The sequence below is a fragment of the Rissa tridactyla genome, chromosome 15 (assembly GCF_028500815.1).
Source record: "Rissa tridactyla isolate bRisTri1 chromosome 15, bRisTri1.patW.cur.20221130, whole genome shotgun sequence".
Taxonomy (NCBI): Eukaryota; Metazoa; Chordata; class Aves; order Charadriiformes; family Laridae; genus Rissa; species Rissa tridactyla.
This window is the reverse complement of record NC_071480.1, coordinates 15,621,303-15,641,052: the sequence shown is the minus strand read 5'-3', so window position 1 is coordinate 15,641,052 and position 19,750 is coordinate 15,621,303. Positions and strand designations below refer to the sequence as shown.

At 39.8% G+C, this 19,750-nt stretch overlaps 2 protein-coding genes across 11 annotated transcripts in view; both read left to right on the top strand.

Annotated features, from left to right (window-relative positions):
* RHOT1 (ras homolog family member T1) overlaps positions 1-14,041 on the top strand; it is a 28,636-nt gene extending 14,595 nt beyond the window's left edge. For 4 of the 8 annotated variants that reach the window (XM_054221248.1, XM_054221251.1, XM_054221250.1 and 1 more), the window contains 10 exons: positions 621-705; positions 1,075-1,220; positions 1,843-1,943; positions 2,270-2,400; positions 2,762-2,845; positions 3,612-3,731; positions 4,034-4,236; positions 5,592-5,714; positions 11,229-11,372; positions 12,873-14,041. In XM_054221248.1, coding sequence (XP_054077223.1) covers positions 621-705; positions 1,075-1,220; positions 1,843-1,943; positions 2,270-2,400; positions 2,762-2,845; positions 3,612-3,731; positions 4,034-4,236; positions 5,592-5,714; positions 11,229-11,372; positions 12,873-12,990 — 1,255 coding nt within the window. In that variant the 3' untranslated portion in view covers positions 12,991-14,041. Of the gene's footprint in view, positions 1-620; positions 706-1,074; positions 1,221-1,842; positions 1,944-2,269; positions 2,401-2,761; positions 2,846-3,611; positions 3,732-4,033; positions 4,237-5,591; positions 5,743-11,228; positions 11,373-12,872 lie in introns of all 8 variants that reach the window. The other 4 variants (XR_008469365.1, XM_054221249.1, XM_054221252.1 and 1 more) reach the window with 4 other exon arrangements.
* Positions 14,042-15,174: 1,133 nt separating this feature from the next.
* The window catches only part of RHBDL3 (rhomboid like 3), a 72,378-nt gene continuing 67,802 nt past the window's right edge, over positions 15,175-19,750 (top strand). For 2 of the 3 annotated variants that reach the window (XM_054221275.1, XM_054221273.1), the window contains exon 1: positions 15,175-15,934. The gene's annotated coding sequence lies outside the window, so the exon portion shown is untranslated. The remainder of the gene's footprint in view (positions 15,935-19,750) is intronic. The other variant, XM_054221274.1, reaches the window with a different exon arrangement.

Below are 19,750 nucleotides of genomic sequence, written 5' to 3'. Positions count from 1 at the left end.
CAGGAGGAAAGGGTTATTGTAGTGTGTTTATTTAACACATTGTTATGTCAGATATCTCTCTTACTTATGACCTACCAGCCAAAATCTTCATGTGACTGAAAATTACAAAGCAAGAACTCCTGTCTGTTGTACCAAACCATGTACTGCCTTCTCCCTTTATAGTAAAGATGGCAAAAAAACCTCTTAATACAGAACTGGAACATAAATCTGAGCAGTTGCTTATCGTATGTGGCAACAAATTAGAAAAGCAGTTGAGATCTTTTGAAAATCCCTAAATAAAATGTTAGAAGATTGACCAACTCTGTGGCTTCTTTTCAAAAACATAACTACATAATTTTCTGTTAAAAAAACACCACAAAACAAACCCATAAATAACCAAACAAAAACCTGATTACTATATTTCTATATATCATGTAATATAAAGACACTCACTCATAATTATAGCGTTCCTAATAAAAAGTATGTGCTTTGATCTCTTTAAAGATAAATTATTAATGCTAAATGCAAAGGCCAAATACCAAACGTTTTCATTCAAAAAGTCTGTATTTTGAGTTTTAGTAGTCTGTGTTTCATGAACACACTTAACACTTACTGTATTTGTTTTTGTTTTCAATGAACAGGCTAAAAATTCCTCCAGACTGCACAACAGAATTAAATCATCATGCATACTTGTTTCTTCAAAGTATTTTTGATAAACATGATTTGGTAAGCTTTTAATTAGAGTGTGTGTGTGTCCTTATATTTAAGAGCCTTAGTTCACTAGCAATTTTGCTAGCAAAAAATATGGTTTTGTCATTATGTCATTTCATTCAGAAACTGTCTCTGGCTTAAACTATGTAGTCAAAACTAGCCTGCTATTTATATTTCTGTCTACAAGGAGAGTTGGCAGTTATAGTTGTACTACGATTTTTTTTTTAACTAGCTCATATATTTAGTCTTATTTAAAAACAAGAAAAAAAAGCAGCTCAATTTCTTGTAGGCAGTTTCTTGAATCTTGCAAGTGTACAGCAAGAAAACATCGGTTTAGAGTAGATATTAAGTGGTTTATGTCTGATATTGTTTGCTTGTTTTCAGGATAGAGATTGTGCTTTGTCTCCCGATGAATTGAAAGATTTGTTCAAAGTCTTCCCTTACATGCCATGGGGGCCTGATGTTAACAACACTGTTTGTACAAATGAAAGGGGGTGGATTACATACCAAGGGTTTCTCTCTCAGTGGACGTAAGTGTGATATGTTACATTCTAGTAGCTGAGAACTTTGGGTATGATAATGTGTTTGTAGATTCCTCTTAAAAATCTAGTAGAAAGAGTGGAAGTTCAATAGATGAAAATTGACCCAAGCAGTCAAGTTTTTATAGCCATCCAGTGGCCTAATCTTCAGACAGTTGTTATAACCTCTTCAGGATTTGGACAGTATTTAGTGCTAACTATGAAGAAGTGTCTCTTCAAAATGTGGAAATCTCCTTGAAATTGTTAAAATATTTATTTCAACATAGAAATATTGTTCTACTCTTTAGAGGCAGTATGAATAGCAATAATTAGGTTTTTTTCCCTATTGAAAATATGGAAAATGAGGAAAACGTTATTTGCTGAGGAAAAAAAATATGGTGTAGTTGATAGGCCTCAACAAGTACTGCCTTCGTAGTGTTTTGCTGACTATTAACACTGGTCAAGTTGCCACCATTTACCTTCAGAGTGCTTTTGTCCTTCAGTACTACATAGTTCCAGGAATACTTTTATCATGTCAATCTGGAGATAGAAGGAAAAAATTGTTTTAGTACTGTAAAGAATTGGTATCACAGATGCTAACAACTTAGAAATTTCTTTTTGTCCCCTCTGCTAGACTAACCACATACTTAGATGTACAGCGTTGCTTGGAGTACCTGGGTTATTTAGGCTACTCAATACTTGCAGAACAAGAATCTCAAGCATCAGCAATTACAGGTAATTAAAAAAAAAATGGTACAACTTAGGAATTTAAATTTAGAAATGTGCTCAAGAGTAAAGTGTTTAAACAAATGGTCTGTCTTTCTTCGTTTATATTATTTTTTTACTTTCCACTCAAGCCAATAATATTTAATATTTAATTTTTATTTTAATATTATTTATTATTTTTATTAATATATATTAATAATTTATTTTAATAATATTTATTTAATATTTACTTTATTGTTTTGTATGCATTTTAATGTAAGGGGATGATTATTTCGTGGTTTTGCATACACACATGCATGTACATCTTGTGAAAAATATTTGTGTTTTTTCACAAGTAACAAGAGATAAAAAGATAGACCTCCAGAAAAAACAGACTCAGAGAAATGTTTTCCGATGCAATGTGGTTGGAATGAAAGGCTGTGGGAAAAGTGGAGTTCTTCAGGCTCTTCTTGGAAGAAATCTATTAGTAAGAAACTTTTTGCTTATATTCAGCTATACCTGCTTTGAGTTAAGATTAAACAGCAAAACCGATTGATCTTAGAGCTTTCCTAATGATTACTGAGTTTGGAGAGTTCTATGAGGGAACAGAATTATTGGGGAGGTTTGGGTTTTTTTTTTAGTTTGGTGGGTTTTTTTAGCAAATAGACAAATGGCTATTGCGTGCAATAATTACTTGTACGTCATGGATTATAGCTATGCATTTACCTGCAAAATAAACTACAGATTACTGTTACTTTCTTTCATTAATAAATGTGGTAAAACAGCTGTTCAAATCTAACTTAAAGGGGCAAGTTTCTGTGGTCTAACATGAAATTCTGCATTTTCAGAGGCAGAGGCAAATACGTGCAGAACACAAATCGTACTATGCCATTAATACAGTCTATGTATATGGACAGGAAAAATACTTGCTGGTAAGTTTGTCCCATTATTGTTTGCATGTGACTGGTTACTCTTAAAATTCAGTGAATTATTCAGAGCCTTCTGCAGACAAGTTTGTGTTTTAATTGTCTCTTCATAAACATGGATTTTCCCCCCCACGCTTCTCTTCTGGCTCAAGTAACTTCTGGTTTTACACGTTGCTAATACTTTAAACTGAACGTGCCCAGGACCTGTTATTTTTGAAAACTTGACCTAAGTTGTACAAAACGCAACCATTACTTTTATGTTGCAGGGCATAAAATTATAACATATGATAATTTATCAGCAAGCAATCCACCTATTCTGTAAAGAAGAATCTGTCACATAAGGTGATTAGGATGGCTGAAGTTAATCTTCAGTGGGTGAAATACTTTCTCTAAAGCTGGTTCCATTGTAGTTTTCCTTTATGATAATATGATATCTTTCTTTGTTTTCCAAGATCTAGTCCTCTGCTCTGTGGTTTTCCTCTGTAGGATGAATGCCAGTTCCTATGGGAGTCTAAGACTTTGTGTTAAAGTAAATGTAACTTTTATGCTGAGGTTGTGATTGCCTGCAGATGTGATGTTAACAGCTCACATATGTTGGCTGCATGGTAAATTCCTACTATTTCTTTTCCGTTAATTCTGCCTATTGTCAGTCCATTAGTTCTAAGGATACATAAAAATGAGCCATAAAAATTATGAGAATAAAAAGGTTCTAAAATTCCTTTAACTGCGTAATGACAAAGCTTTTCTCCCTCTCCAACCATCTTTTTTCCAGCTACATGATGTCAGTGACTCTGATTTTTTAACTGACGCTGAGACCATATGCGATGCTGTCTGCCTGGTATACGATGTCAGTAACCCCAAGTCCTTTGAGTATTGTGCCAGGATTTTTAAGGTTTGTATAGTTTGTATATACGAACCTTTACATTTATATATCTTTTCCACTGACAAAATATCTAGTGTCAGTTACTGGCCCGATACACAAGTTCTAGTGTTTAAAAGACATTTCACTTACGACTTCTTGTTATTCATACAAAGCTAACGTTTACTTGTCTATATAAGATATCCTGCTTCTAGAAAGGCCTGACTTCGGTGTAGTGAATATATCTTAATGCTGCTGCAAACAATTCAACTCAGGCTGTTCCAGGTTGAATGTATCTTATACTGTTTCTTTCACTTTTTTCTTTACATTTGCAGCAGCACTTCATGGATAGCAGAATACCATGCTTAGTGGTGGCTGCAAAGTCTGACTTGCACGAAGTTAGACAGGAATATAGTATTTCTCCTGCTGAATTCTGCAAAAAACACAAAATGCCTCCACCTCAAGCCTTTACTTGCAATACTGTTGATGTGCCGAGTAAGGATGTCTTTGTTAAACTGACAACTATGGCAATGTATCCGTAAGTACTTGAACCATTGTATTTTTCATATTGCATGGGTCACGCACAGTACCACTGCATGTCATTGTTAGCCATGAGGATGGAACGGCCTCACTGAGATTTAGCAACAGAGAGACCTGAGTGACTTGGGGAGAATATTCAAATTATTTCGAATTGAGGAAGTTGGTATGTATCCAGCACGTGTTGGATGTCAGCTATTGTTGCTAAGGTATTTTGTAAAGAATACACATGCAGCTCCTGTTGCAAATTCCAATGAATATGTAGGGTTGTGTCCTGTCTTTACTGTGGATGCATAACACAGTATGTCAATATTAATATCTTGTGAATAAGTTGTACTGTAATCCTTATTAATAACTCAACTTGATAGTTGATTACATGTAATCACACTCTTAAGTGAACAACGGTTCCCCCAATGCACTGCTTGAAGCTTTCTTTTATTTTCGGGGTGTTTATTACTATGCTTCAGTTCATTAATCTAATAGTTCTTATATTTTTTAATAAAATTTCTGTATAAACACCTTCTGGGCTTCAGATAGAAGATACTTAAGTTCATGTTCTTCTTCACTACACATCTCACTGTTGCTAAGCTCACTTTGCCTCTCTTTTTTTGGTGGATGGAGCTTTTAATATGGTGTTGAACTACATAAATATTACAGCAGATGGAGTCTAGTATGACAGCTGACATTTGCTTTAAACAGAACTAATGTCACTTTCACCCAAAATAATAGGATTTAAAAAAAAAAAAAAAAACATTTGAAACTGAATTCATTGAATTAGATTTGTAAAGCTTTTGTTTTGTTTTTGTTCTCTTGTATTTATTTTGTAGCACTGGAATACTGGGAAAGCACTAAAGTGTAGCACTGACCAAATGTCTTGTCATATCAATATTCCTGCTTCTCCCTTAGTTTTCAAGCATGTGTGTTCGTTAGGGTGGGAAAAGTAGAGGTAACTGTCACTTTGTAAAGTGTGCATTCAAAGTGGTAGAAAACGTGGCTTACTTTTCTTTGAAAAAGGGGTGTTATCTATTGCTGTGCAGACATACTCGGAAGCCTTTAGATGCTTTCCGTACAAAAAATAAATTCAGAAAACATTTTCATTCATGTTTGTGCTTTGCTATTAAGAACTGTGTGTGGTGGTAATGCCAAAATGTCCAAGATGTAGAACATCTAACCTTGAAATTCTGCACAGCTGTAGTTGTACCCTTGCTTCCCAGTGTATTTTTTTTTTTTCTCCTCTCCTTACTCATTCAAATGTACCTTTTATTCCTAAATCTCTCTTGGTTGTGGCACAGTCCTAATGTGCACCTGATTTTATGAGCAAGATTTCAACTCCTGTCCTTCTGTGTGTTTTCGCAGCCATGCCCGGTTACGCTGTATGTGCGCCTGCAACAGGTGTACATTTTGCATCTGTCAGAACTTCCTCAACTCAGACTTGCTGCAATCTGTAAAGAACAAACTCTTCACTGCAGTTCTTAACAGGTCCTTAACTTTATTTACTAGGTACCAGGTGTGCTTTTAAAATAAAGTTTTTTTTGAAAAAGCAATTGGTAACCTTATATACTGCAGATTTTTCACTCCATAGCCACTAAATAGGCAGATACTTACTTTAACAATTGCCATAGAATTGTCAAACTTTGTTTAACTTGAAGGTACTTTTGGTCTCTCTAGCATAGTCCAGTGATTTCTTTGAAACATTACCAATTTGGTAGTTGATTCAGGCACTTAATGATTGCAAAAATACTGTGGAGGAATTAGGACTGTGTTTTTAGGGAACTGGTAATGGACATTAAGTAGTGTCCATAAATCTGTGTAATGTGTCTCACTTGAGACATTATAGTTTTATTTAGTATTGATTAGAGGTAGTGCCTCGTAGATACCAGTTACACAAATATTTTCATAAAGGCACAGCTTGACTTACAGAAGCATCATATAACATATTACATGTTTGTAACTGCTAGTTTGATATTTGGGAATTCATAGAATTTCTGTGTGCGTGTGTGTGTGTTATGCTTGGTTTACACAAAGAGTGGGCATTTTGTGTAAAATATCTAGAGCTTTTAACATCCGCTCTGAAGAGAAGGCAACACGTAAGAATTGGTAGACGGTAAAACATTTGCATTTGCAATTGGTAAAGAGAGAGAACTTGTTTTCAGCATTGAAAACCGTGCTATAGCTTGTCTTGTATGTACTGCAGGCAATTTTTGACACACCTGATTTACTAACACCTCAGCACTTCTCATCTCACCCCAGCAAATGGGAGTTCAAACCGAACAATTTTTATAGTGCAGTGGTTTCATTGTTTATAGTCTTCTTGGAGGCTTATATGATAAATATGATTCTCGGAGGCAACTATGATAAATGTGTTTATTTGAAGGCCATGGTTACAATATCCTGACGTGTTCCTGGTCCGTGTGTGTTACTACTTTTTACTCTTTCCAGATGTAGCTGCTCCAAATAAGAGTGGCTGTCCCCTTTAAACGCTAGTTACACGCATATAGGAAGCCAACTGATATACCCACCTACAGTATTGAGCATCTTTGTGAAATACCGCTTTAATCCAAGATAAAAGTGTTAACCACAGGGTGAGAGTTCAGAGAAGGGCGAAAAACTCATTCGCTTAGGAAAAAAAAACTGTGAATATGAGACTGTTCATGCTGCATCTCTTCTACAGCAGTCATCCCTTAAACAAAAATCCCTTGAAACAGCAATCTCTTTGCATATTGTCGCTCTAAAACTTCATTCAGAAGTCACTACTAGAGAATCCTAGCTCTTCATTACTGAGGCTGAAATCACCTCTGTAGCACATCCTCCTTTTTTGTAATGGTGATGGATTGCTATGGTTTTTTTGAGTCCTGCATTAGACATTGCACTTCATTCCTCTGAAATACTGTCAGGGACTGGAGGTATTGAAATGTTTTTCTGAGAGGTCTCGGAATGCTGTCATTCCACACCTTGTCACTAGATAGCATGGAATAAAGATAGGAAACTACTGCTGACTAAAAAAGTCCGTAACTCAAGGAAAGGAGAATTCCGTATAGACTTTTCCACTGACCCTACAGAAAGGAAAAATTATTTGCTAGAATCTTTGTCTGTAGTAATTCAGTTAGTCAGTAGTGTTTTGTTGCAAGTTTCCAGCGTGCTCACTTCATCTCACCAGCTCTCTTCCTAGATAGCTCTTCAAGAGTGTTATAACTGTAGACTTAAGAGGGTAGAGATGGTTTTCGTGTTTAAAAAATGTTAGCTCCTTAGATGTGTTTTTAATCTAATGATTTGTGATTAGATCAGAGAAAGCATTTGAATCAAGAAAGATTTTCTGAAGTAGTTAGTTCATATAACTTTTCTGTTTTGCCTTTACAGGTGCTTACCATTAGGTCAGGTAGTTGGCCAAAAGTTAGATAACTGATGGGTAAAGGAGGTTTCTCAAGAGTACTTATTCTCCTGATCCCTTCCTGTTCTGAAGCTTTAGCCAGTAGGTGAACTGAAATTTTTCAGATTGGACTGTTCCTGTATTATTTGTTGATGAGAAATGCTTAAACACTGCTTCCAAGGCAAAATATAATATCACATTTGAATACTCCCACCTTAGTAATTAAAGGAAGAACATTGCCTCTATGCAACTGAAAAACCTATTTGTGCCCACCTTCAGTTTCTCTTCTACCGAAAAACTTCAGAGACTGTCCTCGGGGTTTGTAGGCTATCGGAAAGGCAAGTTCAACAAACGGGGAAGTTCAGTTTGGACATGTTTATTGTGCAGGAACAGGATTGTTGGTTTGAACTACCCAGGATCACGCTTTATTGGCTCTTTGAGGAAGAAGGCACTGCATTCAAAGCACTGCACATGCATGTATGAAACTTGTTGCTATTCTGTAGCATTTTTATATTTTTATTTTGTTTTTCCTTTAGATGTTCATTTGTATTTGTCTGGCTGGCACTTAATTTCTTTTTACTACATTGTTTTACCTCTTTTTAAAAGCAAGATTTCTGCTTATGTCATTCTAACCCGTTCTTTAATGATGAGCCTGGATTTTTGGCTTTTTTTTTTTGATTACAGAGCATCAATTTAAGAGTGCTTTTCTACTTTCTTGCTTTTAAATCATTCATTTGTTGCCTTTTGCTTGTATAGTAGTTGCGTTTTTCTGTCAGCTAAATTAATTTCAAAGTAAAATAATTCTGATGCATGAGAATTGTGGTGTTCAGTGAAGGGAGGCTTCTCAGAGCATGTTTTTCTTCCATCTAAAGTTTTTAAATATTGTGGAATAGAATTGAATTCTACTTGCATATAAAACATGGTTGTTTCAGGAATTATTTGTAAGATTATTTTTTTTCTATGAAAACCTTCCTTCTGTGAGATTGAAGTTAAGACCGTAGTTTCATTTTCCTCTAACAATGGGAAAGCTTTAAGAGTATAACCCAGGATTTATTTTTCACTATGTGCAGAGTACGCAGGTTATTTGTCAAAACTAGAGTATATTGCGATTAAATCTAATTGCAGAAATCTACCCCTATGCTTAGGTGTCCCCAAAATTAGGACAGTATTTTACTTACCTATTTTCCTCTTTCTCTAAACTGTTTAATGCCCCATACTGAGCAGAAGTTTTCAAAGCTGCATCCTCTGATTTCTTTCCAAATAGAATATATCGAATTGGCATTTTATGAGGTGTTTTTTTAGTTTTTGTAGATAATAAGATGCACTTGGAGCTTTTCATGTTTTAGATAACTAATGCATGGGGGGAAATTCTAACTGCTGGAGTTGTTTTGCATCCTAGGAAAATATGTGCCTGAAGGGAAGCTGCAGCAGCTTGCACATGTTATGCGATGTTTTTGGAATTCAGTCGCTTATATTTTATTGTTAGAACCTATTGCCTGCCAGAGCAGGCTGCTGCTGCTTGCTGCCTGCCATTAGCTTGCTTATAATTTTGGTGTGAGTAGCCGTGTGACAAGCCTGTTGGCCTCACCAGTGCGCTTTTAAAGTGCTTTTATAGTTAGTACAGGAATGGTTTTGAACTTTTATAGTTAAGGCTAAACCTTCACAGGCTTGGGATTCTTCTGCTGCTGACAGGGGAAAAGAGTCAGTATTGGCCCATAACTCAGCAATTTTGTGTGTGTAACCATGACAGGGCATGCTCAGTTAACCTCTTAACAAGTGCATGTTGCAAACTTCTTGTGAGTTGTTAAAGCCTCTTAAAAGAAAGACTGTACAGATTTCAAAGACCTTATTCAACAGGTGACAAGTTACTTGACTTACTTTTAAGGGTAGGTTGAATAAAAATCTGTCTTTTCTTCCAAAATGTGCATTAAAATCTGAAGTTAATGCCAAAGGCAAAACCGCTAGACTTTCTTATATATGTGAAATTAATTGTATGATTAAATATACACACCATTTTATCTGGGAAGTTTGAAAGCTAGCTATTATTACTAACAAGCAAGAGCTTCAAATACAGCTTCATTTATGGAGTCCTAACTGCTACTCCGTGTGTGTATGTGTGCACATCCATACATATGTTTTACCCTTGGAGACAATAATTTTTCTATTTCAGAGTTACTCTCTTACTAGCAGGGCAACAATAATTTTACCACGGGTGAAAATTAGTTTCATAAACAGAACTACACTGAAGTAAAATTTTAACATTATTTATTGAAGAGGTAGAATTTTTCAGTATGTATTGAGAAATGTTTTTCTTCGTTATGCCACTTTCATGTCAAAGAACCTGTGCTGGAAACAAACATTGATCCTTTTTTATTATTTCAGACAGATTTTTTTTTTCCTTTAGTGGTATCTAAACATTATTAGGGATCAAAGTTGCAAAAGTGGAATTTATGACAGCATAAGGAATGTTTAAGGAAGAAAAATTGGAATTTTTCTCAAAGGTATAAAGGCATTAGACAGCCATAGTGTTCTGAACTTCAGTAAGTACTTTTAGACTTCGGATTTTTGGGCTGAGATGTTCGGAGGGCCCTAATTGTTTCTTATTCAAGTCAGTAGATTTCCTTGAGGTTGTAAGACTTGCCTTGATTTAGTTCCTTTATTTAAATGAGAGAGTCTGTTACAATTCGGCTTAGAAAAGGGATCAGAATCAATTTACTCTCCCTTTAAACATGAAAAGAAGATTTTATCATGACTGAGAACATATTAATTGTTTTTAAAAGGATGAAGTCTGCTCGGGAATTTTCTTGCGTACCATTCAATATGGACTTGTGAAAAAGTCAAAACAAGGCAAGTTATAGATAGGAATCAGAATATCTAGATGTGAGAGATAGTGCTTTATGAGGCAATGCAAAAGCATTCATTTGCAATTTAAACAGTGATTTGCACTTTTAAAGGGATGCTTTTTGAATTATACAAATAGTTGGGCATTTGAGTTAACCAAATTAAACTTGAGAGTTGTTAGTTATACAAATACTCACCCAGCAGAGCTTGTCACGTAATCTATTAAAATCGTGTTACATACACGTGATTTATTTTACATACACAGGTTTTATAATGTACATATCTGAAGACAAGGGATTTACAGTCTTTGACTAAATAAACCACCACATGTAGTGATAAAATAGAGTCTTTAATTGAATTATTAACAGTAATGACATCGTGTCAGTGTTAGGGCTGATGTGTTGGAGTCATTCCAGTGTGTTTAGCAGAGGTACTTTAGCTCATGCATATGATGCAGGAGTATTGCAGGGTCCTGTGGACTCATGAAAACTGAGGTTTTGGGGATGGAATGGGAAGAGATTCAGTTTCTTAAGCAGCTTTTTTGTCCTTAAAGCAATGGCATTTAGCCACACAAAATCATCTATCTTACCTAACTCATCAAAAGTACAAACTTCATTTATTTCTGGTTTTCCCCAAGCACTAAGTTTTTAACAACTGCACAAGAACGAGGGGCTAGATGGCTAAAAATGATAAAATTCTCTGGGCTTTGTCATTTGAGCGTATTTGAGACATTTGCTGTTGTTGAGCCATGCTGTGAACTGCAAACTGTGCATGTGTGTAAAAAGGTTAAGACCCTACATAGATGAGTTGGGGGCCATGCTGTTAGCAGACGAGGAGAGCAGTATTATGCAGCAGGTGCACGCCGTCAACTTTGTAGAAGATTCCATCTTCATGGAGTCATCTCTTGGTCCACGTTTACTTGAAGACAGGTAACAGCAGCCAAACTAAGGTGGCCTTGCCATTGCCTTTTCCCTTTCTTCCCCTCAGCAAACCACTTGATGTCTAGTTTGCAGAGAGTTTGTCAAAACTAGCTGTAGAAGAACTAATGCTTGCAGGAATTCATGAACTTTATCTGTTCCATAACCCAGCAAGATATTCTTAAATAAGATTAGGATTTTTTAGAGACCAGCTGTGTTTCGCTGTTTGTGCACCAACGAGCATGTTCTTCAGCATGTGGTTTTACAGTACACTGATTATCTATATGGCTTATATTACTCCTGCAAATGTCTACTAAGGAATATCCTAAACTGGTTTCGTGTATTTTGATAGCAAGTAACAATTCCTGCATTATTAAACAGCTGTATGCTATAGCTCTGCAGTTCGCACTATATGAACTCTCTTGTGCACCGTCTGTGCTCAGGATCTCTGTGTGCTCCTTGTACTTAGTACTTTGCAGCTTTCACCGAGTAACTCATGATGACTAATACAGGCTAAAATACGTAGGCTAGTGAAGTTCTGTTGTAAGTTCTATATTAAACAAAAGCAAACAAACAAACAGAAAACCTTTACTATTGTCTAGGAACTTCTTGTGCTTTGAATTATGGCATTTATGATAACTTGTTTTAAAGGGTAGCTCCTGCTTTCTGGTAAGCTGTCATACTTGAGACTACTTTGGAGGATGGCTAGCCGTGTTTAACTGAGCATGCTCACAAACTTCATGCAGTATTTGGGAGAGTTGGGTCATTGGCTGTATCTGTGGTTATGCAAGATGTGGCTTTTTGTGTCATACAGTCACTTCATACTGTTGTTACATCATGTCTTCTTCTGTTGATGCCATCGTCACTGCTTGTTTCACTAGCACTTTTTCTTAGCTTTCAGCTTGGTATTGGATGACTGTTTCTATTGCTGTTATTGTGATTGTACTGGGAAGAAAGGGATTTACAAACAGTCCTTCTTTTGATTCTAGCTTTTGGAAAAATATTACTTGCTACTTGTCAGTAAACTTTTTGTGGGGGAGAAGTATAAGTAGATATTCAACAGGGCTGGAAAGTTTTTCGTGGAAAACCAGAAATATACAAACTCAGCACTTTAAAAAAAGTATTTTGCTGGACAGTTGTCCTCACTTTGGGTTATTAATTATTTGCTAGCTATTTTTGTTTTTCCTTTTCTGAATGCTTGCTGGTACTCTCAAAGAAGACACACTGCCCTCCCCACGTTCATGACTAATGAGCTGCTCCTGCCTTTCTCATCAGCTGTGTGAGCTCTCTGACTTCAGTGAGATCTACTAACGTGATCAGGGTTGCAGGTCAAATCCTAAGCTTTTAAGAAAAGTAAAATGACTGTTTAAGTACTCGTAAGGCTGAATTGTAAGCTGCCTGTGACAAGTGTAGTGATGAATTTCCAAAAGCTGAGTAGTTTAGCACAAGTTGTCTGATATTCCTGTCATGGAATTAACCTGGTTTTGTGTGTGTGTGTGTGTTAAATTTTAGGCATGTGACACAAGCGGACCTCAAGAGCTCTACGTTTTGGCTCCGAGCAAGTTTTGGTGCTACTGTCTTTGCAGTTTTGGGTTTTGCTATGTACAAAGCATTATTAAAGCAACGGTGATCTAAGAAGCAGCACATCTGGCCCTACCAAATAAAAAAAAAAAAACCAAACAAAAAACTTTTGTGTACATTCTGAATGCTTTAAATTCTGCTAGAAATATTTATATATGCAGAGTTACTTTATTAATATTTGTAATTCATGCATAAGATTATTTTAAATTATAGCTCTAACTACAGTATTGCATAATGCGTGGAAAAAAAGAATAGCATCTTAACAGCCAGCTACAATGGCTTAACTTGTGAGGCCAAAAGGGAATTTGTTGTAAATAACCTGTACATATTAAAGCAGTAAGATTGCTTCCCAAAAAGCTATTCAAAATACTGTTTGAAGATGTTTCACCATGGTGACATACTAGTGTATAGTTGAAATTCATTTTCAATAGAGTGGGTTCAACTCAAGGATCATACTTGTTCAAGGATTGCTTATTTATTTCACATTCATCTGAACTGACTTAATCTTTTTTGACTGTAAGCTATACCAGGCAGAATTCATGATTTTCATTCTTACCTATTCTTTTTAACTGATGAACAAGTTTCCCCACTAACTATGTATTTCAAGAAAAAGTCACTGTCGCTGTCCTGGCCTATGATTTTGTATGTTACATGACCAGTGACATATTTAGCAGTCTGATTTTTCTTTTAAAAGGAAAAACATAAACTTCAGAAACTGACAGATCAACTTCATATGCTGTGTGTAATTCGTGTTTTTCATTTTCCACTCTGTTGTGTTTTATAACCCTTATGAATCAGATGAGCAAATTTGTATATTATAAATGTTTATAATTCCAAAAGTGTTGCTGTTTAATTTCTTACATCTGTCAATCATACCTGTTGAAAGCTGTGTATAAGATAAAACTAAAATAGTACACAGTGCCTATTCTACTGTAGTATATTAGTTGCATGGATCACAGTGCATTCTGTAACTGGCTAGAATTATCTATAGACACAGCTTTTTTAATGATCAAGTAAATCAAACATTAATTCCTCATGACAAACCTATTTTTCCATTGCTGGCCTTTTCAGGTATTTCAATAAAATTACTGTGTACTGTGCTTGTCTTTTTCTTGTGGTTGTTTTTTTTTTTTCTTCCCTTTCCCTGCCCTGAAAGGTGGTCTTTATACAACCTTGTCTTCATCCCAGAGAATACTGACACTGCCGTCAGTTGTTGGAGCTTAAATGTACAGCTGTGTATTTTCTTTGATTTGTCTTAAGACTGTGCTGCCTCCATTAGAGATTTACTTCTGATGTTTATCAGAAGAAAAAATTCTAACTTAGTAGATCTTAATGCTGCTGCTGCTTATTTTGCCCCCCGCAATGCACTTCTGAAAGGGTATTTCAGGACTTAATTTCACACAAATTTATCTCAGGCTGCCAATGTAGTGATGCAAAAGTGCCTTTTGGGAGATTGACGGCCCTGCAGCCCTGCCTGGTGTGTCTCCGAGGGCAGAGTTCTGGGCAGGGTCTGCTATTTTAAACCAGTCTGTGGCTGTTGGCTCCAAAACTTCTGAATATCTGATACCACGTGCTGGATACCACAGTTGTGATTCCCACTCACCTTCTGTGTGTACCCTCTCATAGAAGTCTCTGAAGTATATTAAGGACACAGCTCATCATCTGTGCAAAGTATGGGAGTGCTGTCACTGCTGTTCAACGAGCGCCTTGTGTGTTATCGTGCTGTTTGCGAACCTTTTTGTATGAAGCCCGTTGATGTATTTTTCTGTGGGGAGACTGGTGCGGAGGCTGCTGACCTCTGTGGGACAGTCGGCCTGGGATGAGCCACGCGTGCCTTGGCCGTGGCTCCGTGTGCTGGTCGAGACCTTCCACGCATCAGCTGCCTGTCCGGTGCTTTTTGGGCTGAGCTAATAGAATTTGTTTCCTGCAAAGGGCTGCCGTTAGGCGTGTAAGATCGCCGCCACTTTAGGAAAGCGTGTTCGTTGTTTGGTGAATATTTTCGTGTTAATTAAGCACGCTTTATGCTCGGCACCCAAGCAGCATCGTGAGAGACGCGCTTCTATGGAAACGCGACAACCGCACCTGCGGCTCCGGGGCTGTCCCGCGGCGGGCGGGCAGCAGGAGCCGCCAGGGGGCGCGCTGCCGCCGAGCTGACAGGGCCGCGGCTCCGCCCGGCGCCGGGCTGAGGACGCGCGGGGGCACCGGCGGGGAACGGCTCCGTCAGGTCCGCCGGCCCCCGGAGAGCGGCGGGGAGAGCCGCGGTGGGCTCCCGGGGCCGCCCCTGAGGAATAGGCGGGTCCGGCCGGCCCCGCTGAGGCGGGCGGTGCCGCGAGGGAGAGGGCCGGCCCTGCCCCGCGGTGGGGCCCTGCCCTTCCTCACGGCGAGGCCTCCCGGGGCCGGGAGAGAACAGGAGAGATCGCTACGTACTCCTGTGAAGCCAGGCCTTCTCCAGCGCTCTAGGGAATTTGCCTAGACTGAAAGCTGGGAAGAGAACCCCAGCCCCGGTATCCCACCCTGCTGCGGCTGGTGTTCTCTGTGAAAACCCACGTCGCTGTGCCGCTTGGGTGAGAGGTACGGTGTTCGCTGTATCATCGGCCAAGAGCTCCTGGATCCTGTGAGGATTATAGTCACTGTGAGGGGAAAGCATTCTACTCATGGAGTGTTCTACTCATGGAGAGCATAAAGAAGAAAGTCCAAAAGGTTGAGCTATTGCTGTTGAATGCAGCCTAATCAACTCTTCACTCACTCGCGCTCTCTTAACGGTGATTTGGTTTCTTTCCTCTGATCCTGCCAGTTTCCTAGCAATTCCTTCCAGTGCGTTTTCCAAAACCAGACTACATCTCCTCTTCCCGTTCAGCCTGATGTGTGAATCGCCTGACCATGGTATACAGTCACTAAGAGGACAAAGATCTCGATTCATCTTCCTTGGAGACACATCCTTCGCCCCTCAGCTTTGACCTCCTGTCTGAAAGCTTGTCAGTTCAGGATTAATTGTAAGCATGATTTGATTTTATGTTGGAAATTAACCTTGAGTTACTAATTGGTCTCCATTTCAAACAATTCTTTTAATTTAGAATGAACATACCAATGTGTGCCCATCCAGTGACAGTTAAAAAGGAGCAGACACATCTTAAATACTGTAGGGCTGACCTGATAGGAGAGCTCCCTCTTAAGACAACCACCCAGCTATAACCAAAAAAACAATTAGAACTAGCTGCAACCTAAATAACAGCTACTGGGGCAGAAGAGAGATGCAGGTGGAAAGCCTAGAGTGTACTTTTTCAGTGCTGGACTTGAAAAAGTTCTAAGTATAACATGGGGAGTAAGGAGGGGCAGGAGGATAGTCTTTTAAGGCAGGTTAGAAATCAGAGAAGAGATTGGACTTTATTTTTTCCCACTATTTCTTCTCTTCAGAAGGAAAAGTATCCATGGATCTGGGAGAAGCCAAAAGGCAGCACATATAGTCTAATTCATATTGATCCTAAAAGGTGAACTTGTATTGTCCCAGCCACGAGGAGTATCACTGATACTGAAAGAGCCCTTTGCCACTGTTACCTTTTGGACACAGTTTAAACCCAATCTCATACTATCTGTGGTCCTTAAAGATTTTTTCTCGTTTTCATGAGTCTGAAGGGGTTAACTGACTGGTCTGATCCAGTCCTAACTTTGTATGTGGTATCTAACCTCTTGCTAGGGTTGTGTTTGGGTGCAGCGTTTTTGGCTTCTGATCCAAAATACTGCATTTTGCTTCTGAAGTTGCCTTCCAGGGCTGTCCAACTGCCTGGTTCGGTAACCAAGCTGGGTAGGTTGCTCCATTTAGTTCCAATTGTGAGAGCTGCACAGTTTTGTAAAACTCCTTTGGGGCTACTTTGGATGGAAAAAGGACCCATGAACAAACTGTTGTGATTTGCTCCAGGAGGCTTAGCTAACAGATGTTGGCTGGATCCACACTTTGAGGACTTTTTATTGCATATTCATCAGCTGACCTTTTTAGCCACTTCCAATGCAGGAAGGATATATATCTACATTTTGTTTGCAGTATTGGGAATATAAAAGGTTGCCTACATGACTGAATGTGAGAATGGATTGGGGTTTATTATCTCAAGTTCTTTCTCTTTAAGTTTCTTCTGAAGCCCTTCTGTTTGCATCTGCCCTGTGGTGGCCCACAGTTCCCTAGTTTCTCTAGCAATTACTGTTTTTCAAGGTAGAGTCACCAGGGTATGCAGTGGGGAGAAACGACAGTCTAAACTAAGAGGCTCTCACAGACTTGGAAGATGATAATTTGTCTGTAACAAAACTCCTCATTAGAATACTGTTAATTTCCTTTCTGTGACAATTATAGCACAGCACTAGCTCATATGTGCAATGTGCAGAGATATTTCCCTGAAAAAAAACCTATCGTTACCACTAGTGAAAACCATTCCTTGGAGGAGAAAAATTAACTTGTAATTTTGCAGCAGTTTTCCAGTTTAGTGGGAGTTTGGTGTTAAGATAAGGTTTTGGGGGTTCTCCCTGCTGTTTATTGCATTTATATTAGACTCCATGGTTAGCATTTTCCTGGTAGCATCTGGAATCAGAGACGATACAGAGCTCTTGACATGGCAGTCCCCAACTGTGTGGAACCTGTTACCCGTGAAATTCAGCTCATTTATTCTCCCTTTACTTTAAAAAACTTGCCTCCCTTCTCCCTAAAGACATCTTTAAATGATGGCTGTTTCTTTCTGTTGGCATAGCATATTTTTGCTTATCCATCTGTTTTGAAGTTTTGATGAGGTTTAGTTTTTTAATCAAAAAGAGATTGTTTTTATAATAGCTCTTTAGTGCCTGGAATATTTTGGCAGGGGTGGTGTTGTATGAGTAAAGGGGGTTAATGCTTCTCAAAAGCGCTGGATTTGGTAGCCTGTTATGCTTTGGGAGAGCAGGCTGGCCAGGCTCTAGACAAGTGAGAAGTGGATGCTGTGCTGAAGGAATCACCTTGAAACCTGAAGAAGGTCTACTCTGTTTAACTGATGACAGCTTTGCTCATTAAAGGGAGAGAAGCCCTCTTGTTCATCAGTTGCACTGGAGACCCCAAAGAGATTTTATTTTGTTGTCATTTTCCCACCTGAATCCTGAGGTAGAAAAGTTCGGCTCTTCAGGTCCAAAAGTCCTGGGTTTACTTCTTGCACTTGCTTTAAAAGTTTAGCTAAAATCTTCAGAACACTGGGAGGGACATTTCTTTAAAAAAGATATTTTGGCTAGGATTGTTATCAGCTGGACTCAGAACCATGAACAGAGGGAAGGCTTTTACCTCAACATTCCTTGAAGATAACATATTCCTTTCTAATGTTCATTCAGGATGGAGCATCTGGGCAGTACTACAAGATAAGGTTATCATCTTAGCTCTTTCATTTGTTCCCAGAATAGGGATTGTTTGTGGGATTGAGGTCTCCTGCTGGTCTTGCCAAGGGATCAGATCAGGTGACAGAGGAGATCATTCTCTTTACTTGACCTTGCTCAGCTCTGTGGGATGATACTTTAGCCCTTGGCCCTGACCTTAAATTAGTGCCAGCCATGCTGAGATGTGGAAAGCTGTTGTTCCCTGGTGGCTGTAGGTAGGTGTAGCTCATGTGGGCACATGGAAAGAACTTGGCACTGTTCCCCCTTCTTCTGTGGAAAAATCTTTTAGTAACTAAGAAGCTAGAACCCAGCAGCTAAGAGCATGGGTCTGTGTGATTTCCCATCACTGTGTGGGACAAATTTGATCCAGATCAAAAGTAATATGCAGTATGGAGTTCATGACAGCTGTGGATGGGAGAGAATCTCTGCTGCTGCTGGATGGAAGATCCTGTTCCTGTTCTAGAGGTACTCTATCTGAGGGATTTTGCCTTTGTTTTTTAGAACAAAATTGTAGAGAAAAGAGGACTTCTAGCTTGGTTCTGCCCTTGTGGCTGAGGTGTGTCCGATCTGGAACCGGAGCTCTGGCACCAAGAAGACGTGGCCTGCGGTGCAGGCCCCTCTCTGCCCCGACTCTGAGCTCTGTCTGGCTCCGGCTGTTGGTGCAGCAGAAAGCAGAGGGACTGGCACGGTGTGGATCCGCCTGGCTCTGCCTGCCCTTCCCCCTTGCCAACTTGCTATTTCTGTACTTGATTGGAAGAAGCTAAAACTGCTGGATTTTTGCCTTCAGTCAAGGCGTTCCTCAAGTTCCTAATCCAGGTTCCAGATGGTTAAGATACCCATCTTGACATATAGGAACAAATAATGATGGTAAAGAATTTAAAAGCCCACCGCAGCCCTGGATTGCGGGACTCTGCGGGGTGGAGAAGTTAGCTTCAGAAAGCCCGGACCTCCCGGCACGTCTTGCCCAGCTGCCTGCACCCGCTCGGCGAGACCAAAGGGGTCAGGACCCCAAGGGCGGGCACCTGAGAGCGGGCTCGGAGGGGGCGAGGGCAGGACGAAGGGGCCGAGACCCGCTCGGCCGGGCGCGGTGCCGAACCTCGGCGGGTCACTCCGGGCGGAGGCGGTGCCCGGGTGGGCCGCACCGCCTCCCCCGGCCAGGGGCGACCCGGGGCTCCCCCCCGCCTCCTCGCCGCCGCCCAGCCCGCATCCTCGGACGTGCTGCAGCTGCGGGCTCTGCCTCCAAGTACGCGCGGCTCCGGGAAGGGCAAGTCCCCGTCGTCGCCCCCCGCCCCCGGGCCGGCATGGCTCGGGGAACGCGCTGGCCGTGCCCCGGGCTGGGGGCAGCGGGGGGAGGCGAGCTGGCCGAGCCGAGCTGGCCGAGCCGCCGCGGGGAGGGGTCACCTGCCCCGTCCGGAGCCGGCCGCCGCGAT